Genomic DNA, 25,109 nt, shown 5'->3' with positions numbered 1-25,109 from the left:
CGTTTAATTGCTTCCTGGGTGCTCAGATTGCGTCTAACAGGCCACGGCTCTCAGCGGTAAAGAATGGCACTGCTATAACAACTGCAAAAAGGGGTCACGGGTGGCAGGCGATATGCGAGTGCCGGCGAGGCATCGCTTTGGTGGCCCCATAAGGGTCCTTGTAAAAATTGCGAGAAGCCTGCTGCGGCAGCCTGTCAGCTTGAGAAATCCAGAAGAAACGTTGAGGTGAGATCGCCACAAGCATCTCACCACGTACTTCCCACTGGCTTAGACGAGAAAACCCTATGTTCGTCAGCCTTACATGCTTGCTGAGGTGCTCTACGTAGCGCAGCGGAAGGTTCCTCTCGAAAACAAAGCCCTGGAGGGACTTAATCATCTGCCGGGCCTCCTGTGAGGACAATGTTGAGGCAGCCTGTCCTGCCACGTCATTGCTGCCATCATCGCTGTTGCTATCTGATACAAGCATGTTCATCATCATCGTGACGATCGCCTCATTGGTCAGAAGCACTTGGCTTCCAAATCTAGACAGGTGCTTTCTTTTCACTGGCAACGTCGTGCATTGTTGATGATCAGCGGGCAGATCAGCCATCTTCCGTTTCGGCGGCGAGTCAAACCAACTGTTGGTCAAATGAGGCTGAGAAACCGTGTGGCCAGGAACGATTTCTATGCAACCAACAAAGACGAACGCGGGCCATTAAGGTGTTTGCGGAACTGCGCTGAACGAGGAGCCAGTGAGCAACACGCGAGCAATCTGCGAGCAGCACAGTTAGCGTGGTCAATTCGTGTTTCGGAGGGTGGAGCAACGTAGAGCTCTGGGCGTAGCCCATTTTTATTCGGAGGGGTGGAAGGGCGACGAGAGAGAGACGTGCGAAGATGGCTGGAAAATGAGCGTGCGGCGGCTGTTGGAGCAGTGGCCCATCGTGCAGCGGCTCGAACTTCTCTTTTTCTTTTTTTCTTTTCAAGGATTTCACATTTCACTACCTCTCATCTCGGACACCCAGCAGCCAGACTTCGTTATAACTGATAATGCGGCATCGAGACATTGTAGTAAGCGGGTTATTTCACCATGGAAAACATACAAAAAGTTGACAGTGCAGCAGCTTCTCATTGTTAAAACTGATATAATGTTAAAACTGGTATCGTTGTAAGCGGGTTCGACTGTACATAGATTTAGGCATACGTTTAAGAACCCCTAGATGCCAAAAATAATCTGGGGCCTTCCACTATGGTGTGCCTCATAATCATATTTTGGTTTTTGCACATAAAACACCAGAATTTAATTAAAATAATTATGTAATAGACAGTATATAAAACCCGCAAGTACTTCTTTTACCAACACCTTCTTTGACGCAACCAAAATGGCGGACCTCTGGCTAGAATCATAATTGAAGTACCAACATGTGTGTCAGTGACATCGTTCCTGCCATTCCCCATTCCCCATACCGTTCAAGGTTTCAAAAAGTTGACAGTTGCTTAAATATTCTTATGTAATTTGAATGCGAAAGCATGAGGACTCCACCTTAATTCACCTTGCTCTAATTTGTACCAACCTTAATCCACTTCAATCCACCTTAATTCTCATTATTTTACCTTAATCTACTTTAATGAACCTTAATACATTTTAATGAATGTTAATCCACTTTAATCAACCTTAATCCACTTCGATCCACCTTAATCCAATTTTGGGAGTAGGCCAGGTCAGTTATTTGGGTGTGGGCCATGGCGTGCTGCTGCTGCCGTGGCTGTTCACCGTGGAATTTCTGAATGCGCGCAGCAGCAGGTCCAGTGCTGGGAACGTGACGTCATCACTTGATAATGTGGGTTTTGGTACCATTGGATGATAATGCAGGACACCGGATTTTTTGCTTTGTGGGGCATATAAGGCTTTCGCCTTAAAATGCGTGTCTAAGTTTTAACAGTACTACTAGCCTGAATGCGTCCATCTTGCTTAGGGAAAATTATCTCTCTGGGAAAGCCTGCTTATGGACTTTTGCATATCGTCTGTTATGTCTAAGATTTATTTATTCAAGGTACCCCCAAAGGCCCTCATTACGAGGGTATTATATGGGGGGGGGGGCAGGCATTGGTCACAGATTATACTTATACATCGTACTAATACAAAAAAAGCACAAAATAATAGAGTGGAAACTTAGGTAATATACAAGATGAATCACAAACATTGCACAGGAAACATAAGTTCATATTAGGAGAATATAAGGTAACTGCAATGAAAAGCAAACAGCAACATACATCGTAAGAGAGAAAAGAAAAAAAGAAAAGAAAATGAAACACTGTAAGGTCCCAAAATAATTATAATAAGGTTAGGTGGCAAGTCGTGAGTGAATTAAATCTTGAAATTTAGTTAAGACGTGTTCCGTGGAAATGTCTGATGGTAAGGCGTTCCATTCAGTTGTGTGTGGTAAAAATGAATATGCATAATGGGCTGACTGGCAGTTAATGCATTTGACTTTATATGGGTGATCACGACGTGGTAAGATAACTGGTGGGGACTGAAAGGAATCATCATGAAGTGAAGAATGATGATAAAGCTTATGGAAAAGGGATAGGTGGGAAATTTTATAGCGAAATGATAAGTTGTCCAACTCAGCTTTATTCTTTTATGAGGTGACGCTGGTGTAGCGTGAATAATCGGAAAAAATAAATAGCACAGCATGGTTTTGCAAGGCTTCGATGTTACTGATGATATAAGTTTGTTCAGGATCCCTAATAGCAGGAGCGCATTCCAGTTTGGGATGGATTAATGTGGTGTATACTAGTTTTTTATATGCATGGGGGCTTCTTTGAAGTTATGTTTAAGAAGTATGAGAGTACGGTTAGTGAAGGCAAGTTTAAGGTTAATATGATTATTCCATGATAATTTTGACTGAAGATTATTACCAAGGTACTTGTAAGTTGTGGCGATTTCTACAGCGTTGTTATCAAGGAAGTAGGTGGTTGGAGTTTGTGGCCTGTTTAATGCAATTAAAACTTTATTATATTGAAGCCTAGATCATCGGCACTGGATGGCTTTTTAAGATTGGTTAGTAGAGATAAAACACCAGACTCACTGATGACTGCCTCGTTGCGTAGTGATTCCCACTAATTCCCTTAATATAGGCAATGAGTTAAAATTTTCATGAGCGAAAGTTGTTACAAATGTATCATTAAGAAGCTGAGCGCAATCTGAATTGGGGATAGAAATGTCACAAGAATCAGTAAGACTGATGTCAGCACGGATACCAGGGTTCGCTACACGCCAAAACTGACAAGTATTATTTTTTAGCATGGATGGTAAGTCGTGAGAAAAAAGTTATGGCGAGTGGATATAAGCAATGCCTTGTAAGCCTTTTCACACACTTTGTATTTAATGTGTGCACTCACGAGACCAATTAGTTTGGCCTGCCTGTACAGTCTCTTCTTTTTGTAATTAAGCCGCTGAACCTTGTTGGTAAACCAAGGAGAACTGCTTTTGCAGGAAATGGATAACATAGGAATTAAATTGTCGATGAGATGACTGAAGGTGGCTTTGAAAAGGACCCAGTTTTCTTCAGTGGAGTCCGAATGAAGCTCATGCAGACATTGATCTGAAAAGGCTGTTAATTTAGTGTTAACTGCAGGAGAATTGGCTTTACTATAACATCTGCTTTTCTTTTTGGCACAAAAGTTGATGCATCCAGTGATAACATCATGGTCAGCTATGCCTTCTTCACGAGTTATGTTGGAAAGTATATTAGGATTGTCAATTAAGACTGTCTAGTATATTAGTAGAAGTTTCAGTGGATCTTGTTGGTTGACTAGTTAGTTGTGGTAATGAAAAGTCAAGTGCTGAGAAAAGAATGTGTGGCTGCATCTGTGGACGATATGGAGAGCATCGACCAATCAATATTTGGAAAACTGAAATCTACAAATATTATAATTACTGAATTAGGAAAAAGCAAGCACACCTCATCCAGCACTTGATGATACTCATCAGAAAACATACCAGACATGGCCGGTGGATGGTAAAAAACACCAATGACCACACTAAATGCAGCACCCTTCAAGGAAATCCAAGCAAATTTGAGAAAAGAATCAATAATGATAGGTGTGACAGTGAGTTCTTTCTTTATTGCGATGAGCACTCCGCCTCCTCTACGCTGTTGTCTATCACAGTAATAAAACCTGAAAATCGATGCACTCGTAAAAATGTCGTTATCGTGAATGGTGTTTTTAATTAACAAATAATAAATAATTATGACTATTCTGTACCTGTGTGATGTGTATGTTTATACTTAAAGTAAATTCAAGAAAAAAAAAGGGCCTAATTACAATTGCTGTTGTAAGCAAAAAGTAACAGACCCCTGCAAGCTTGCACCGAATTGCACCATTGCACCGCCTACTGCCTTGGCACTTTTCACATAGCATCAAGACCCATGCAGTGTGCATGTCTATCTCATATTGCTCGCAGGCATGACCGTTGCTTTAGCCAATCACTTTCTCAGTTCTGTGCCAACTGCTGTCATCTTCCAAGTGTGGCTCAGCGAGAGTTCCGTCGGGAGATATTGGGGGCGCAGAAGCGGTGACATAACACGACCGCTTGTGTGAGGTACCACTGAGTCATACTTGTCAGCAGCGATGGCTCACATAAAAACCGCCAAATGTTAGCAGAGAGCATCAGACAGAATGAACCATAGTGGTGACGTGTAATATGGGATGCACATGCAGACGATGCGAACCCCAACACCAGGCCAGACCAGTGCTGAGGCGTCGGGTGGCGCAATGAAGCAATTTGTCACGCACTCTCTATGGTCAATTAGTTTTGCTCACAACGGTACCCAGTGTTGCTTTATTCTCACAGAGGAATTAATTCATGATAGTTTCTTGCACCCACATCTCAGTTGCTGGTGAGCGTTTGGGCTAAATACGTATGATTACAAGACATGCTGCATAATTAACCACAGTATAAAATTTTCTGGTAAAAACTGTGCTATTTATGTTGCGAATTGTTGCTCTGACTAGCACCTTTATGTAATTTACTGTGATGAATTGTTTAGATGTCATATAGTATGTGGAAAAAGACGCGATTGTCAAAAAGAGAGTACTATTGTTGTTTTAGCCACTTGTCTCTTTTCATTGAGGCACTAACAATGGTGTCGTCAGGATATGGCTCCTGTGGCTAGCATATATCACTTTTAAAATGTCATTGCTTAAATTTAGAAACCTAATGTCCAACTAAGCCATAGTGCATTTGCTTACATAACTTTCTTTTTTGTTTCATGACAGGGTGTGTGCAGAAGGTACCTTTCGCTTTTGACTTGAACTTTTATGAAAAGTGTTAAACCTTGCTTTGTTTATTTTTTGAAGGTGACGAACAAGAAAGGGATCCATAGATCACTTATGAGCATGAAGAAGTTATTTGCTGGAAGTAAGACAAATCCTCAGGGGCCGCATGCATCAGTCAACTCCGTTGTGTAAGGCCCTTGCCTTCTTTGCCTAGAGTACATATTTAAGCTCTCATGAATAACAAACAGTTGACCCTGAAGGTAGCGTGTATTTATTTATATTGTGTGCATGTGAACTTGAAGCCCTACTGAAGCACAAAAGAAATTTGCATTTTGTGATTTTTTTTACCTTTGAGTGGAAGGTGTGAAAAAAAGAGTAAGAACCAATGTCACCTGACATGAATGGTATGTGTGAGATATGGGATCCTTTGTTAGATGTATGAGTGCAGACATTTGTTGCATTCTGATGTGGCCTTACTACGCTATGTTCTCTCTGCCGCAGTCATAAAAATAAGATGCGATGTACTTTCAGAAGGCAAAGTGACGACATATGTGTAACAAAATTAAGATGTAATATACAATGAAACCTCAGTATAATGAAGATGGATATTATGAATGATTGTATATACCAAGTAAATATAAAATTTGGTTGGTCATGCTTTATTTCAGGAAATTATTTTTCTGAAACCAAAGCTGCGGGGTCTGACATAGTATCAGTTATAGCAAAACAAATTTTTGTTTATAAGTGACTAAAGATGTGTATTTTGGTAACAAAAAATTGTAAACATAGTTACTGCCTGGTTTTTCAGACACTTTGTTTTTTGTACCTGCACGATTATTCATACTTCCCCCACTGCACTGCCACCTACCACTAGAACCAATGTTAACGGCAACTGAAATTTTAAGACTGCAGATGTTGTGCCTCTCAATTTTTTGGGTCTCATCTGCATACACTATGCCACAAACGTGGCGGCTTTGAATATGGTTGATACCATGTTGACTCCATACCAAGCGACAACTTTGGTTGCAACTTTAAATGAAGTGGTGGTATTTAGGCCTAACCACCTCCCTGTCCGTCTGACAAAAATTGTTCCGTGTTCCGGCATTGTTTTTATTTCAGCTTGCACCATACTTCATGTTTGACTGTATGCTTAAAAGCAACTATTTCATTTAAAAGAGTGGCATTAAGTGCCAAATATTCTCAGAATGCTTTTCTGCCTCCTCCTGTTATCTCCCTTTCTCCCTTTATTTTGTTTTTGAGAAACTGAGGGACACTTGTGTCTGTTTATTTCACAGCATAAGGAAGCTTTGGCTTAGTGCTTGTTTGCTGCTGGCCTTGTCTGGACTGCAGGTATGGCCAAGATGCACCAGAATTGCAGGTGCGTCGCCTTGGGGATCTGGCTTTTCTGTTCCAGTTGTACGAGTTTGCCTACCAGGCATATCACAGTGCAAAGAGAGACTTCAGTGGGGACAGTGCCTGGCTGCATTTGGCAGGAGCACAGGTAAGATCCAACTGTAGATGCTATTACACAAAACCGTTACAGTTGTCGCACCTTAAACTTTGTTTAGTGTTTTATCTTGTTGATTACGTGACCTGTTTCTTGTGTTTGGTTGTAATTTTCAGCATAGCATACTGGGCCCGGATAATGTCGCAATTCTATTCAATTCTTTTTCTTTCTTCACGTGGTTGGTGGTCCGAGTGGCGCTCTGCCTACGTTATCTTCAGGATTGTATGATCACAAGCAGTGGATAGAATTGCCACCGCTGTCAAGAAAAAAGTACCATCACCTGGAAAGAATGGGAGACATGCTTTTTGTAAGCAGTATTGTATGCAAGAATACAAACAAAATGAGAATGAGATGTAGTGACAATATGCTGAGTGCAATCTTCACATGCTTGAAATATATTGAAGGCTTTATATAAAATTTGGTATTGGTTTAAATATTTTAGAAGAACAGTGGGTAAAGTCATAGTTCAGGGTTGTGTGGGGAGAGGGGGTAGGCAGGAAACGAAGAATTATAAGTATTATGCTCATTTGGCACAAACTGGTCGTTCCAGCTGACATGGTAAGCACAAATAGGCGGTCGCCGGCTGTTAAGATATAATAAAGAGAAGCATGCTCAGAAGAAAAAGAAAGTGGAAGGATGGACCATTCAGGCTCACAACTTTGAACAGTGCAACACTTTTGCTACAGTGAAAAGTTAAGGAATTAAGAATGAATGAGCGCTTGCAATGGAAGGGGGGGGGGGCAGCATATAACATACTGATTTTGGGAGAACTGGAAAAATAGGCAAATGGCATGCCAGTGTGTGGGTCAAACTGGTAACTAGCACTGTGAGGGGAAAATTGGCAGCACTGATGGAAAGCCGGCCAGGTGGTGACCCTGACTGTGTACAGTGTGGTCCACTGTTAAAGGAACACACATGCAGTCTGTGCACACTGTGGATATGCTAGCTATTGATGCCAGTAGAACCAATCTCCATACACGGCACAGGGTGTAGAAAGGACCCAACATGACATACTATTGCAAATAATGTTTTGTAAAGCTGGGCACTTCGAAACTTGCCCCAACAGGAAATTTTCCGATGTCCCATGCTCGTTCTTTCACTTCAACAGTAGACTGCTTTGTGGTTTGCTCTTAACCAATTAAGCCCCCTAAACATCTGGCCAAGATTTTTTTCATTTTAGGCACAGTGTTTTTTTACATCAAAACAGCATTGTGTAAGTTTCACAAATTTTACTTTATCTGCTCAAACGTTCGTATGGTGCACTTTACAATGTATGCTCAGCCTTTGTAGAAGCAAACCAGAAGCAGCTCCTTGAACGTACCTGACGTCTTGGAATTTTTTTAAACAGTGATGCTTAATGTGGGAGGGTCAAATCACATTTTACCCAGGCCCACTTAGCTTATTGATGGAAAAACTTGCATGTTGGTAGCAATCACTCTTTATCAGAGAGGTGTTCACCTCCAAATACGTATGATACGCCTAAGGCAGGTAACTGGGGAGGACTTTAGTGTTGCTTATAAGATGCAGGCAATGCCAATTTTTTTTTATGAATGTAGGTTAAGCCTCAGTATACATGATGGATTCAAGGACTAAAACATTCAATATTCCAGTGTACATAATTAGAGACTTCTTGCATAATGTTGCTCGATTTCTCGTATTAGAATCTTGTAGCATAGTTCGCTTGGTGCAATATTTCTGTTGGCATATTCTGGCCTGCCAGGAGAGGTTGACTACTTGTAGTTTTGAATAAGGGTGTTATTATATAGAAAATTCTGTCTGGCAGTAGGGTATATTCTCAGTCCTCCCCTTTTTTGCATTTTAGATTTGCTTTGTATGTAATACATGAATAAATTATCTCTACTTATACAAGATATTCGTGGGATATTTGTATTATTTTCATAGCATCTTGGTTTACCTGTAACATTCTTCGCTGTATCAGTGATTGTTATGTGGGTATTGTGGTTTGCTAGAATGTACTGTTGGGCTAGTTGGTTTCACATAGTGCTGTTTTGCAGCACAAGGGCAAAACAACAGTACAGGACAAGGCAAGACAGACCATTCTCACTAATAACCCATTCCGTTGTCTCATCTTTGTGCTGGAAAAGAGAACTAAGAGTGCCATAATTTTCGTTGTCCGCAAAAGGTAGAGTGGTACATGAACGATAACAGTAGATGTTATTCTCATGCTCTGTGCAATTTCTGCCTCTACCTTTTTTTGTAGCATGAACATTATTTTTGCTGAAATAGAGGTGAAAACCTTTGATGTGGGCTTCTCGAAAAAGGAAACCCTCTAGCATACATCAGTGCTTAGCTTAACTTAAAGAGACACTAAAGGTAAATCCGAAGTCTACATGGACTGTTTAAATACGATTCCAGAAACCTCGCAACGCTTGTTTCGTGACAAGAAAAGGCTTAGTTTACGAGGAAATTGCATCTGAAGGGTCCGAATACCTATTTGGAAGTTCAAATCTCCTGCCACCGAACCGGGGGAGTGGTGACGTTGCATACACCATCGCCACCCTTTGCTGCCATTGGCGAGTAAAACTGCACCCGACGGACGGTGGTACAGAGCAAAGACAGAGTGGCAGATTCGCCGCTGCAGCTGCTCTTTGGTCAAGTGGCGTAGACCATTCGGGCATCCTGCTTCATCACATGGAAGTTGAATTTTTCACTGCTTGCAGTTCGGGTGAGTTTCGTGAGCCAGCAAAACCAGTGCACCACCACACGATAACTACTTAAACACGAAAGCGTGGGCTGCCCGAAGTCGAGCGAAAACGAAACCTTCCGACCGACTGCATCGTTTGCAGGGTTATTTCGATGAGTTCTTTTTTCTAAAAGTAACATATAACTGGACAAGTAGGATTTTATTTCGTCTTATAATACAATGCAAGGATGTTTTGTGCAACGAGTGGTTAAGTACTAGTGACAAAATTTAACTGAGGAGCGCTTTCGTCATCGCGCAAGTACTTGAATGTCCCGGACCTGCCGTGGTTGCCCAGTGGCTATGGTGTTGGGATGCTGAGCACGAGGTCGCGGGATGGAATCCCGGCCACGGCGGCCACATTTCGATGGGGGCGAAATGCGAAAACACCCGGGGTGCTTAGATTTAGGTGCACGTTAAAGAACCCCAGGTGGTCGAAATTTCCGGAGTCCTCCACTACGGTGTGCCTCATAATCAGAAAGTGGTTTTGGCATGTAAAACCCCATAATTTAATTTTAATTTTTTGAATGTCCTCGGGGAGTCTAATCATGTCCTGCATTTACCTCAACTTCTCGATTATTAAGGCTCTGTTCGCGATAATATTGACGCCTTAGAGATTCTCAAGCACTAATCTGTCACTTTAGCTTGACTTAATATTTGCCTTTAGTGTCCCTTTAAAGCAGTGAAATCCTATTTGAGTTAAAAATTAATTTTTACAGTAATTAATGGAGTAGTATTTTGTTTCCTGAGCTATCTACAACTGAAGCTTCACTCCAGCATGTCAAAAACAATACTATTGGTTTTTCATTAAGTTTTACACACTTAAATTAGTATTTTCAGGTATAAACTTGGCATATAAAAAATAATACATTGGGCTTTGTGCAGTAGTCAGAACTGAACCAGAGCAGCAAATCCAAACTTGCACAAAAGAGACTGGAGAGACAATGATCTCACATAGAAAGTGCTGATGAGACAGTGTGATGAACATAATTTTTTCGAGAACAGTGGTGTAGATAATTTTATACTCACCTTTGTACATGCCATTCATGAACAAGGTGCTGGTCATATTGATTACAGTAGGTGCTACCCGATCTTCTCAAATCTTTTGGGTTGGCTCAGCTATGTTGTGTTGGCCTAGCTTGTTAACGTTGCCAAAAATGGAGGTGGACAAGAACACTGCTTCAATTCATACACGACACAGGCCTCACAGCACACATATAATACACATATACGCACCAAGAATTATGCCTTAAGGGCAAGTATTTATCGCAATAAAAAAAAAAAAAAAAAGACACCTGTATGCAGAGTACCTGACACATCACTCTTTGCTTGAGCGAAGGCTCTCTTGAGTGCACTCAGGCAGCCAACATTCGAGGCGGGAGTGCCATTTCTGCATGTGAAAAAAGATGCCAGCTCACTATTTCATTATAACGCATACAAGTGCAGGCTCTCATCCGCATCCCTCTACATTGGGGCTCTTCACATGGTTTCCAATTCACTTCATGGTGTACAGTTGAGTTATCATCTAGGGTCCAAATTATACACCACAAGAATCGTACACCACAACCCAAGGCCACATTTCACATGAAGTTGTTGGTCGGCAAACTGTTGCTTGTGACTTGTTCATTATCACATCTTTTTAAAGCGTTACAGCTAAAATATGTTGTAAATACACTTTCTATATGATATCAGTTGTACTAAATGTTAGCATGGTCAACAAATATACAATGGTACTAACAAAAAATGTGTGTTATTGATCTATGACTCACAGAAGTTCATGCCAGTTCCAATGTAGTCGCCAGCAATCTCCTCTTTCTGCATTTCGTAAACCTGAGCTCTGGACCCCAAGAACATTAACCCAAAGTTGAAATTCACTTGAGTGTCTCGTGTGTCTTGAGGATCTATCTTGTATCTTAAGATTCAAGATACTGCTATCAGAACATCACTGTGTGAAACTGTGAATGTTGGCTGAACTCCGCTTCTCAAGCTGATACTTCTGCCACTAAGCCACGTGAATAAAACTAAAGTCAGTGACATTCTTTTATCTTTCTGCCAGAGCCCTCCAGCGAGAGCAGGTGATGAGGTCTGCGCGTCCCTATTGGTAGAGTAGAGTCACATGGTGGCACTCGCGCCATCTTGACGAAAGCGTTTGTGCGCAGCCGACCTTTTGTTTTCGTAGTCCCTTGGTTACCCACCATGGTTGCTTAGTGGCTATGGTGTTGGGCTGCTAAGCATGACGTCGCGAGATCGCATCCTGGCCACGGTGGCCGCATTTCGATGGGGGCGAAATGCGAAAACACCCATGTACTTAAATTTTGGTCCCTGTTAAAGAACCCCAGGTGGTTCAAATTTCCGGACTCCCCCACTATGGCGTGCTTCATAATCAGATTGTGGTTTTGGCACGTAAAACCACCTTGTACATAAGGTGGCTCTTTTGTGTACTTGATTGTTGCTTGCAAGCACCAAAACAAATTTTTTGGGCTACGTTACATGCGTAAACGGTAATACGTCTATGAACAAAGTAAAACTCCACAGCGGTGTTTGCGTCATCGTACACAGGTGCAAATACTGCTGTGGAGTTTTTTTATTGGCGTCTGTTGTTAGATGGCAACCCGCTAGCTGGTCGGCAAGCATGGCAGCGACTTGACTCCCAACAATTACAAACGTGACAACCAAGAACCGCTGACAGTGCAGCGTATAAAGAGCTTTCATGTTAAGCAGCTAAAGTAGCCCAAATAAATTGTTTCGGAAAGAAAATATTATACTTTAAGCAAGGAAGACAACAATTTTGAGATACTAACAGACATCATTCAAATGAAAGAAGGTTGGTCAGAGTTCAGAAATTTCCAAGCATACATTTTTGTGCATACAAGTTTGCTGCTACATTATGTAGATCTACAATAAGAAATTTGCAAATGTATCAAAGTATCTTAAGATACAATTGGAAAGTATCATATTAGATAGAATAATTACAGTAGTATCTTGTATATGTATCTCAAATACTTGTTGCCAGAGTATCTTATATCATAATACAATTGCAAAGTATCTTTGCCCAGCCCTGCTCAAAATGGACCAAACTGGGACTTAAAACTTTCTCACATAGAGAACTTGCTTGGAGTTAAGGAAGATAACTTCTCAAGAGTGCTACCAAGTAGTGTGATGTCATTAAAAACAATAGCCTGAATTGTCCTCTGACAGTGATGCCAATGGGGTAGAGGCCTCTGAACTATTTTGACCTAACCCCAATACTGTGAATGCTTGGCCATGGGAATGCTCGTTTTGTTAGAAGTATTTGTACCTTCATTGTTTGAGTTACTGCTGAGGGTAAATGCTAAACCTCTGTTCAGCACGATGGCGTTTCGTCTCTCAGTGGTATCCATGACTTCCCATGCTTCAGAATGGCAGCCCATGTTACTAGCCGCACATTTTGCATTTATTTATGTAATATGTTGTGTATTGCATCATTGGCACAACTATGCATCACTATTGTAGCTGAAATGGAAGGTTGAGCAAGTTGAATTTCAGTATCGTTTCTGCAGCACAAAATAACTAAGCAGCATTGCCATTTGTTTGTCTCTTCTTTCATCTTTATTCTATGGTACTACAGGAACTGTTAAATGTTGGACAAATGCATTAATTTATTTATTTTTGCTAGTTATAGATATCAGAGCAGACAGCAGCATGCTATACTGCTTCCCTTCGTCAACACAGCCGATATTTTTTCCACTCTCTTTTTTTGTGTATGTGCGTGCATGCATGCGTGCACTTGCATGTGCGTGTGTTGGGGGGGGGGGCAATGGCATCACAGTGCCATTCATGTTTGCGTCACCGATTGACGCAGCCTTCGTATGCATATTGCACTGCTATGATAGCCACTACAAAGTCATAGGTGGCATTCACATGTATGCACAGCAATAAACAAATATTTTTAGTGATTTGTGCTTTCATTGTGCTTTAGTGATTTGTGCTTTCTGCAAATTTTCAGTTTTGCTGGTGCAATGAACAAAATTAATATAGTGCAAGGGCAAGAAACTTGAGGCAGTTGTCTTTTCTTGTGGTTATAGTTGTGTATTTGTGCTGCATGTTCAGTCTTACTGCTTTAAGCCAAAAAGCACACTGACCTGCCCATTTATGATATAGGCCTTTTTGCGTATCTTTTATTGTGGTTACAGAATGTAGATTAGCAAGCAGGCCTTGCATCAATATGAAGGGTCAATTGTTTGCACACATGAAATCCTAAATGTGCGCTGCTTATATTGTTGAACTGCAGGAAATGGCTGCTCTAGCTGTGTTCATGGCTGGCGTCAGTGCTCAGAGGCCCTTCCCTGTACGTTATATGGATTCTGCTATTGACCTCTACCTCAACACCTGCAAGTGAGTTAAAAGTGGGTCTGTTTAGTTAGTGCTAAACTTGTCAGCACCTCTTTCATCAGTGGTCTTCAAGTGTGTGTACAAAGCAATATTCTTGCCTTTCATTCATATTCTGAGGCTGGATAAGAAATATCTTGTGCATTATTGTAAGACAAATTGTGTAAGGCAAATTGTAAAAAAATATTTTTCAATTCTTTTTCCTGGCTGCTATATGTTTCTGTTTCCATTGTCATTTTGTCTTTCAAGTGCGAATTTTTTGGAGCTTCTTTATAATAAACATTTTCATAAATACCAATTTGTCAATAAAGAGTGCTTAATGACTAGGCAGGCAGGGACTAAATGTGAAACTTTTTTTTTATTAGTTCAACTGACATTCTTGTTGAATGCTCTTGGAGATGTAAAAAATCTTTTACATTTTTTAATCAGATATTTGACAGCATTTGATAGATTAGTTCAGTCCTGTGCGAGACAAATGTTGCATAAGAAAGATGTACAAAAATTCCTGTAGCTAGTTTGGCTATTTACCAACCATCTGAAGCTCAGCTGGCAAGTACAGCACTGCCACTGACAGGAAGCAGGCTCTGCACACCCATGAATGCCGGCATCCTCTAAAGGTAGCTTTACTGTCTTGAATCATAGCGGAGTGGAACAGCACCCTACTTTGGACACACAAGGCAGTGGCTGAAGTCCACAGATCGGTTTGTTAATTTTGCTAAGTTGCAACATTATCTTCTGCCTTTTGGTTTTGTCATCGAAATGTTTTTCATTAAACTATAAAATTCTGAGCAAGCACTTTGACCAATGCAAGAGCTGCATTCTCACTGTACTGAAATTTAAAGCTACAGCCTATTACCAACACGGCGGCCGCATTTCGATGGGGGCGAAATGCGAAAACACCCGTGTACTTAGATTTAGGCGCACATTAAAGAACCCCAGGTGGTTGAAATTCCCGGAGTCCTCCACTACGGCGTGCCCCATAATTTAATTTGTAAGCCTATTACCAAATAAGTGCTCTCTTCTACACCAATTTTAGAAGGCCATGTCAGCTCATTCATTCATTCATTCATTCATTCACTTGAAAGGAGGATTGTATACTAAAAGGCGGTCTGTAAAGTGGCCATAGTAGCTATCCTGGACTTCATTAGCAAGACCACATGGGCTGCTATTCTTGAATAAACTGAACATGCTCTTATAGGATGCTGCATTTCCAGCCAGCATGTCAAAGCAAAAGTGAATTGCATACTGAAAAAGACAGCCCCACTATTTTTGTGAAACGTTTTACTAGCATGAATTTGAGTGTGACATGAAGAGTAGACAATGACATCACAAACACAAGACAACTGATGTTTAGGCTACGTTTACGGTCTCTGAGCAGGCGGAAGCGGCAACAAATTGACAAAATCCGCCCACCTAGGTGGTGAAACAGGCAAAAAACCAGGTGGCAAGCTCAATTGATCTCGGACCGATTTTTTTCACCACAGCGAAGCGGACAGCCGTTCTGCTTCAGCGGAAGCTGCTCTAGCATGTAAACATCCGGCCTTAAAATTTAAAATATGTTGTTAATTGTCCAATATTAGGAAAAACAGCTAGCTAAAAGTATCAAAACTATGTCTTATTCATCTTCCATGATAGACGAACGTTAAAGACACTTGCAGTTGCACAAAATAATAGCTTTTAATAACTGATGGGTCAGTGAATGAACATACCGCATGAAATGGTGTAATGAACAGCTCCGCCACGCGGACAAACGTACGCAGACTAGATGGATGTGGGTGAAAGCGGTAGTGGTTTTCGCTGCTGTGGCGAAACATATGCGAACATGTTGGACATGCACGGAAAATATTTTTCGCCCCCCACTTTGGCCTTTCCGCCCGCTTGCCGCTTCCCACTTCCCAAATGTGGACGTAGCCTTACTTTACACTGGGCTACGTTAGACAGAAACTTTATCAAACAGACCTTTCATATTGCACGCATGACAACTCACGTTCTTATTAATATAGTACTTCATTTCTTTCTTTGTGATACAAATAGAAGTGGTGCTAACACCCTTATTTCCTTATTTGAAACACACTGGTTTGAAGACCAAAAATTTCTCTTCTGACTAAAAATTACACAGTACACATATTATGGAAAAGTTGGCTACACTGATATCTTTGACAGCAATCAAGTAGGTGCCCTAGTCCTGCTGTTGCTTCTATGCGCATGTGCAGTTTTTTCAGCCTAGCAGTTTAAATCGTGCTGCATTTTTCCTTTCCACTTTCTTTTTGTTCGGTTTTATTAAATTTTAGTTTAGCCTAAAGGAAATGCCAAGCTTGGGAGGTGCATTTGCTTCAATTTTTTGTACCTATTTACATGACTGTCTGAGAACTTGTTACTTTTTAAGTCATGCCTTGGGGGTTTTTGTGTTTATGGTATGCATAAATTGCAAGTGCTTGGTGTCTTATTGGATGTATCTGAGATGTTTGTTAATCATGGGTCTCTCTCCTCCCAGAGTGCCGCAGCTTGCGACGCGAGCAGCACTACTGAGTGCCGAGTGCCTATGGCAGGTGGGCCAGGCATCAGTGGCAGCTGGACAACTGATCCGGCTTACTAGTGAGGGATCAGACCTGCGCAGTGCCCTGCTACTGGAGCAGGCAGCTCTGTGCTTCCTGCGTGCAACACCCACCTGCCCACGCAAATTTGCCTTCCACCTGGTGCTAGCTGGGCACCGCTTTGCAAAGGCAGCCCATCGACGCCATGCACTGCATGCCTATTCTCAGGCTCTGCAGGTTAGGGCTGGCGACTTATGTCATTTCCACGCAGGATCCTTTCTCTGGAAATCCTAATTCAGCTCCTCAGTTGAGCAAATTCTCCCTACTTCACCCATACAAAGATTTTGCTTTGTGTGATGTCATTTGCAGGTGGTTTATGTATAGAACTGACTGCATTGATAATGAGATGTCACTAGTGGGTAATACATGGCTATGAAAGTTATCCTGTCTAGCAAGTTCGATTCAGCACACATAACACATTCGACATATTTCTTTGATTGTGTGTTTTTATTTGCAATTTTATATGTTGGTGTATTTTTGTGTAAGGACCACACTTTTTTCATAAATTTAGGCCAGATTTTCTTTGCAGCCTATAGCAAATAAGTAAATGAAGCAAATAAATTTGTATTTCCTTTGAAACACTGGTGTGTTTGCCGTCATGTGCGACATCCTTAAGACACATTTATTTTACGTTTGCTACCCCATTCGTCGTTGCTGGCATGTAACCGCAGAGCTGGGGCAGCTGGAATGGGGTTCACTACAAGCGCGCATTATAGGATGAAGTCATCCTCGGACACAGGTTCAGATGTTGTGTCACACTTAAGTTGCACGATTAAAAAGATATGCGGATCCCAAGCACTGTGGGAATCGATGTAAGCAAAGCTTTCTACGCTGTTTGCTTTGATGGCGATAATTAGCGGTGATGTTGATGGTGAATGTGTAATTTCTTTGGTGTTTAGTCCAATGTGAGAGTGATGAGTTGATGTTAAACATTACCTTACGTGTACCACGGCTATTTGTCTGCGTAGTACACAGAACACACAGGGAGATGTGTTTGCTTGAGGTGTTGTTTTGTGCCATTGCTCATAATCTCTGGGAGGGTTGAGCGTTATCATTGCCTCACATGGCACATCGTATCGTGGCAGAAGTCTTAAACTTCAATTGAATTATGGGGCTTTACATGCCAAAACCATGATCAGATTATGGGGGCCGCCATAGTGGTGGACTCCGGATTAATTTTGACATCCTGGTGTTCCTTAATGTGTGCCTAAATCTCAGTGCACTACCATTTTTGTATTTCACTCCTGTTTAAATGCGGCTGCCACAGTTCGGATTGAACCTGCGACCTCGAACAATGCCATAGTCGTCAAGCTACCACAGCAGGCACACAAGTATTGATTTGACGTGCTACCACTTCCGTAGTGTTGCATAGACCCTACGGCATTTTAATGCGACTTTGCATCTGACCGCCCTATGGCACTTGACACTTGACAAATTTGCACGGTGTTTATTTTTCAGAAATAGCAGAACTGTACAGTACTGTACCTACCGTTTACCCACAACCGCTGTTCCTTGCCTTCTCTTGTCATCTGTTCCCTCTCCTCCTGTATGGTAACTGGGAAAGTGGCAAGGCTGTTATTCACTTGTTTCGTGACTGTGTCGGTTCTACCCATTCTCTGCCTCCTCTTCCCCCACCTCTCTACAGTTCTTCTATCCACATCCCATCTGGACTTGCATGTTAATAGAAAAGTAAGTGCTGCAGCTTCTGCAATGCTGTTGAGAGGGGTCACGGATAATTACAGCTGTCAAGAGGCTAATGTGGCGATACCCAGGAAGCTCTAGAGGGCATTATGCACATATGAAGTGATGGAAAGGTCCAAACGAGTTTCTCCTGTCGACTTTATTCTCGGCCACGCTCATTCCATGTATATACATGCTCTCAAGCAACCCCTGACGTGGCGTGCAAGGAAACAGCAGCAGCAGGAGTGCAAAAGTCGAAGGAAGAGGCAAAGAAAGCTTCGTTTTAAAACTGCGGGAGTTTTCACTTGAAACTATAGTGCCAACATACATTTTAGGTGCTGCGGGAGCAACGAAATCTTTCTGAAAAAACATGTACAATATGCATGAAATATGGAACCTGGGTGCAATGTGGCTTGCATACGGTGCCACAGATGCATATGTACATCTCTACAGGACAAACCATGAGGTGCCTGGATAGGAATTTCATCGGTGCTTAATCGACTACTGTGTAGACAACCGAAGAGGAGGCTGATACACCTCTGTGCCGTGCTGATACCACACTGTTCAAAGGTGAAGCCATCCTCGAATGTAGGCTGGAATGTTGCACTGCATGTAAGGTTACACAAGAAAAAAAAGTCATGAGGTTTTCACACGAAACGTCAATACAATGTTGCATTTGAGCACTCGCATATTTTTTTGGCAGTGCAGGAGGGACGACATACATACGAAGCTTGAAAAGCTTTGTGTATGGGGTGCACACATCACAGCACGCAACTGTCTACGAAAGATGACATGGCTGGAAACAGTAATGGGACAAACCACGAAGAGCCAAAAATCGAATTTTGTGAGAACGTCAATGACTACATTTAAAACCGAAAAGGAGACCCATGTGCATCGGTGTACATGCTGGTATTGCGCTGCGCCTTTCGAAGTGTGCATGTGCTGAATAATGGGTTCGGCCCATACATGAAATATTTTTTTTCCTGAGCTATTTGGGATAAATGTAGGGGTGCAGTCTTTACACAAGAAAATGCAATCAACCACAGATTTTTCGGACATTCCCGATAATTCAGACCCCTTTGCAGCACTGCCACGTACCTTATAGAGCCAATGTATAAAGACGTCTGAAATTTAGGACACTGAAACCCTTTGCCCTCTACTGGGCTATTTGTTATGACCACAGGTTTGGAATGGCAACAATCAAAACTGCCGCCGCCATTTTGATTATCCCGCAGCATTGAACCAGCACTCTCGCATGCTGATCTGCTAGCAGCCGTAGCCACCGCAGCAACGTTAGGCCTAGCTGCTTCAGTGTTTGCTACCAAGCTTCCTGCAGATTGGTGCCATGTTCTTTGTTGAAAGAATTCGATGCTGTCATCAATGGCACTGACTTTGCATTTGTCATCCTTGCTGATGGCTTCGAAGCACGGAAAGTACCGGCGTTGCATAATGCCGGTTCTTCAAAGTCAGCTTTGCCGCAATACAGCGTTGTCATGCAGTCAAGCATATGCAGGGTATTTATATCATCATCAGACTATTTTATGTCCTCTGCAGTACGAAGGCCTCTCCCTGTGATCTTCAATTACCCTTGTCCTGCGCCAACCGATTCCAACTAGTGCACTTGAATTTCCTAATTCCATCGCCCCACCTAGTCTTCTGCCGTCCTCGACTGCGCGTTCCTTCTTTTTGCACCCATTTTCTAACCCTAATGGTCCACCAGTTATCTAACCTGCGCATTACATGACCTGCCAAGCTCCATATTTTCCTCTTAATGTCAATTAGAATATCGGCTATAACCTTTTGCTCTCTGATTTAAACCACTCTTTCTGTCTCTTAAGGTTATGTCTAGCAACATTCGTTCCACCGCTCTTTGCGCGGTCCTTAACTTGTTCTCAAGCTTCTTTGTAAGTGCCCAAGTCTCTGCCCCATATGGTCAGCACTGGTAAAATGCATTGATTGTACATCTACCTTTTCAATGATAATGGTAAGCTTCCAGTCAGGAGCTGACAATGTCTGCCGTATGCGATCCAACCTATTTTTATTCTTCTATGAATTTCCTTCTCATGATCACGGTTCCCTGTGATTAATTGACCTAGGTAAACGTACTCCTTCACAGACTCTAGAGGCTGACTGGCGATCCTGAACTCTTGTTCCTTTGCCCGGTTATTCATCATTATCTTTGTCTTTTGCGTATTAATCTTCAACCCCACTCTTATACTCTCTCTGTTAAGGTCCTTAATCATTTGTTGTAACTCGTCTGCAGTGTTGCTGAATAGAACAATGTCATTGGCAAACCGAAGGTTGCTGAGGTATTCACTGTCGATCCTTACTCCTAAGCCTTCCCAGTTTAATAGCTTGAATATTTCTTCCAAGCACGCAGTGAATAGCATTGGAGAGATTGTGTCTCCCTGTCTGACCCCTTTTTTATAGGTATCTTCCTACTTGTGTAGAATTAAGGTAGCTGTGGAATCTCTGTAGATATTTTCCAAAATATTTACATAAGCGGCCTGTACTCCTTGACTACGTAATGCCTCTATGACTGCTAGTATCGCTACTGAATCAAATGCCTTTTTGTAATCTATGAAAGCCATATAGAGAGGCTGATTGTACTCTGTGGATTTCTTGATTGCGTGATTAATGACATGGATGTTGTCCATTGTAGAGTATCCCTTCCTGGAGCCAGCCTGTTCCCTTGCTTGATTAAAGTCCAGTGTTGCCCTTATTCTCTTGCAAATTATCTTGGTGACTATTTTATATAAGACTGCGAGTAATTAAATTAAATTATGGGGTTTTACATGCCAAAACCACTTTCTGATTATGAGGCATGCCGTAGTGGAGGACTCCAGAAATTTTGACCACCTGGGGTTCTTTAACGTGTACCTAAATAAGTACACGGGTGTTTTCGCATTTCACCCCCATCGAAATGCGGCCGCCGTGGCCGTGATTCGATACCGCGACCTCATGCTCAGCAGCCCAACACCATAGCCACTGAGCAACCACAGTGGGTAAGACAGCGAGTAAGCTAGTGGGCCTATAATTTTTCAACTCTTTAACGTCTCCCTTTTAGTAGATTAGTATAATGTTTGCATTCTTCCAATTTTCTGGGACCCTTGAAGTCGATAGACACTTCGTATACAGAGCCGCCAGTTTTTCAAGCATTGTCTTCTCAGTGTTTGATTAAATCGACTATTATTCCATCTTCTCCTGCCACGTTTCCCCGTTTCATGTCTTGCAAGGCCCCTCTGACCTCATCGCTAGTTATAGGAGTCTCTGCAACCTGCTCATTACTGCTTCGAATGGAGGTATCGTGGCTACTCTGGGTACTGTACAGGTCAGTATAGGATTGTTCCGCTGCCTTCGAGATTGCTGATGATATTACCCTGCTTATCTTTCAGTGCATACACCTTGGTTTGTCCTATGCCAAGTTTCCTTCTCACTGATTTCATGCTACGTCCATTTTTTACGGCTTTCTCAGTCTTTCTTATGTTATAATTTTGAATATGCCTTATTTTCCCCTTGGTGATCAGTTTTTGACAGTTCCGTGAATTCTATCTTATCGCTTGAGTTGGACACTTTCATTCTTTATGATTTCTTTATTAGGTCCTTTGTTACTTGGGATAGCTTGCCTACTGGTAGCCTGGGTGCCTTGCCTCCCATTTGAGTCTGCCTCTGAAGCCAGCCTAGTTAGCGTTTCATTCATTAGCTCTATGTCATCTTCATCTCTCTGTTGTAAGGCTGCATATTTGTTTGCAAGTACCAGCCTAAATTTGTCTGCTTTACCCTTACTGCCTCTAAGTTGACCTGTTTCTTCTTGACCAATTTTACTCTTTCTCTCTTCACATTGAGGTGAATCCTAGCCTTCACTAACCTGTGATCATTGCACTTTACCCTACTTAACACTTCTATATACATCCTGCACTATGCTGGGATCGGCAGAAAGTATGAAATCAATTTCATTTCTTGTTTTACCATGAGGGCTTTTCCAGGTCCACTTTCTGCTGCTACGTTTCTTGAAAAAGGGGTTCATTATTCGAAGCTTATTCCTTTCTGCGAATTCTACCGGCATCTCTCCTCTAGCATTACTAAAGTTGACGCCGTAGTTGCCAATTGCCTGTTCACCCGCCTGACTTTCTCGCACTTTTGCATTGAAGTCACCCATTACTACTGTACAGCGAGTTTTCACTTTTCTCATTGCTAATAAAACTGATCTACTTCTTCATCGTCGTGACTGGATGTTGGAGCGTAGGCTTGTACTGCCTTTAATCTATACCTCTTAAGTTTGATAACGACTACTGCTACCCTTTCGTTAATGCTGTAGAACTAGTCAATGTTGCTCGGTATGTCCTTATGGATTAGGAATCCTACCCCGTATTGCTTCTATAGCAGGGAGACCTCTATAGCAGAGGACATGGCCATTATTTCCATGGCGCGTGGAAGCAATTGACGATCCTGTTTCCGCCGTACTTGGAAATATTGCATTGTAACATATCAAGAGTGTAAGGGGCCACTGTCGCTGGACACCATATCTATTTTTTAATTATACAAGTATGAACCCGCCATCTCCTGTCACAGTATGAGCACCAATATGTCTTACAAATGTACTGGCAGGCCTTAGAGCTACTTTGGACTTTCCTGTGGTGATTTCAGCCCTTGGGGGCAGTTAGAGGCATGCATTAATTTTTTCTGATGTTTTCGGGACCACTAGGTAAACCAAAAAAATGTGACGTTGACTGTAATTAACAGTTTTTCAAAGGTGTAAGTTGCTGAAAAAAAAGTCAGCATTTTTTTTTATGACGTGCATTATTTTTACACAGTGCTCCAATTGCAGGACTATATAAACTGCAAGTCATTTTCAAGTTTCTTTTTTAAACTTGACTATGGCTGATTCTGTACTGACAGAACAGTAAATGACCGTGTGTGTTGAGTAATTAATATGTGTAATTACTTTTGACATGGTAAGACGTTTGATCTCTGAGCACTGCCCAAACATTCAAGAGCATTGAGTCATTTTCTTTGGCTGCAGGTTTATCAAGGCCGTGGCTGGAGCCTCGCTGAGGGTCACATGCAATTCACTATTGGACGGCAGTCTGCACAGTTGAAGCAGTTGGTTCGTGCCAGGGATGCGTTTCACCGCCTGCTGGCACAGCGAAGTGCACAAAGCCCTTCCCAGCAGCTGCTTTTTCTGCGGGAGTTCCTTCTTGTGCTTAGGGTAAGCAAACTGTTTCGTTTTCACATCCTCATTGTCCCTCATGCAACTAACTGATTCAAGTACATTGAAAAAATATAAATGGGAGTGAAAAACTGTGGTTTCCTTGTTAGCGCCCCAAGAAGAAATCTTGATGTAAAATCTCATGCTAGCATGAAAAGTCGTTTAATAAAGCCGTTATAGTGCAATTTTTCAATATTGATGTTATTGTCTGAAGTTTTAATTAGAGTGCATAGTGCTATTACAGTGCAAAGTTGCAGTAGGGCTGGGCAAAGATACTTTAAAATTGTATCATGGCACAGAACAAGATATGGAAACACTATTAGCCAAACAATTCTATCCGATACTATATGCCTTGAAAACGACAAGTCCACTTGTCGAAGAGTTGGTTCCCACTTTTACTTTGTTTTCGTTTTGCTCATATACTCTCCATTGATATATTAAAATACTTTCATGCATTTGTGCAGTCTTTATAGCTCCAAAAATAGGGACCGTTGCAAGTTTACAAAAGTGCTGGATTTCCAGTTTTCAAACTCCTGCCAAGAAACCTCGTTTCTTTTGAATTTTCTCTATTACCACACAATTTTTTTTTGATGTCGTAGTATTAGTAGCCATTTCATAGCAGGCTGACAGTATTTACGTTGGGTCAATGCAGGAACACTGCACATTTATAGATTTTTCAATGCCGCCTTGACAGTTGCTGACTGATAATTTGACACTGATAATTTGGAGATGCTCGTTAATTTGGACTGCTTTGCGGCATTGAAACTGGCCCCACAGGCTTAAGGTAAAAGGATGACTGAAATTTCAGACACCTTAAGGCACATTCTTCAATAAATCGGACTTTGCTTGCACAGGTCAAGCTGAAGTAGCAATATTTTGGCTTTGCCGGTGACATATGTTTGTCGGCCATGTTATTGGCGCCTCCTCGAAACCGAAACTAGCGAAGCCTCGTTGACCCAGCACTGGCTGCACCCAAACAGCAGGACAAGCCAAGCCCGGCAACCATTTTTCAAGGACCTTCTGTATTATAGCATAATAGAAAGTGTACCATTTGAAGTGTCTAAATGTGCAGTGGTTGCTCTTGAAATAGAGTAGAAATTTTCAAAACATAATTTTTCTATCTGCGTAGTCTCTTCTTAAAACTATGTGTGGACATGACACCACTGGACCGCTTTGATTATCAGTCCCTGACAGTCCCATACTGCTTGGGACTACTGTGCCGCATTCGATTTTGCTCGGACAGCTCTGGGTAGCCCCGCCCACTACTCCTAGAGGTGTCAGAAGCGCGTTCGGTTTCTTCACAAACTGAAAGTTCGGGACTGCCCATGGACTGTCAGACTGATCAGCAGACTTTTGCTTGGACAAGCTTGTGCAGCTAGCAGACGACGACTGTCAGAAAAAGATGTGTATGGCATTTGCCGCCATGTTATGAAAGATGCTGTGTGCCCTCTGCGTACTTTGCGCATTCCAGACGGCAAATATCTTACATCCAGCTGCTATTACGTCTCTTAAATTGCTGCTTTTTGCGTCATCATGCAAGGTTATTATAGGCTGTGTAATTCTGTAGCTTTAGTCTTCGTGTTTTTTAAGCGACAAACACAGCAATCAGGTGCACATGCTTGCTTCTCTTGATACGTTTCACAAAATCTGTCCTGCTCATTACTACATGTGTAGTGAGCAGGATGAATTTCACCTTTCAGGTAAGTGAAACTGGTGGGCAAGGAAGCATATCCAATTGCATATGTTGCTGTTTCTCGCTGGTAGCTGGATTGGTATACAATTGGAGCT

At 42.0% G+C, this 25,109-nt stretch overlaps 1 protein-coding gene across 2 annotated transcripts in view; it reads left to right on the top strand.

Annotated features, from left to right (window-relative positions):
- l(3)76BDm (trafficking protein particle complex subunit 8 homolog l(3)76BDm) overlaps window positions 1-25,109 on the top strand; it is a 142,955-nt gene that overhangs the window by 29,390 nt on the left and 88,456 nt on the right. For both annotated transcript variants that reach the window (XM_075670813.1, XM_075670812.1), the window contains exons 9-13: window positions 5,344-5,450; window positions 6,613-6,763; window positions 13,741-13,844; window positions 16,333-16,609; window positions 23,136-23,321. In XM_075670813.1, coding sequence (XP_075526928.1) covers window positions 5,344-5,450; window positions 6,613-6,763; window positions 13,741-13,844; window positions 16,333-16,609; window positions 23,136-23,321 — 825 coding nt within the window. The remainder of the gene's footprint in view (window positions 1-5,343; window positions 5,451-6,612; window positions 6,764-13,740; window positions 13,845-16,332; window positions 16,610-23,135; window positions 23,322-25,109) is intronic.

This window comes from Dermacentor variabilis, chromosome 1, assembly GCF_050947875.1.
Source record: "Dermacentor variabilis isolate Ectoservices chromosome 1, ASM5094787v1, whole genome shotgun sequence".
Classification (NCBI taxonomy): Eukaryota; Metazoa; Arthropoda; class Arachnida; order Ixodida; family Ixodidae; genus Dermacentor; species Dermacentor variabilis.
Note: the sequence above shows the minus strand (reverse complement) of the source record. Positions and strands in the feature narration are given on the sequence as shown.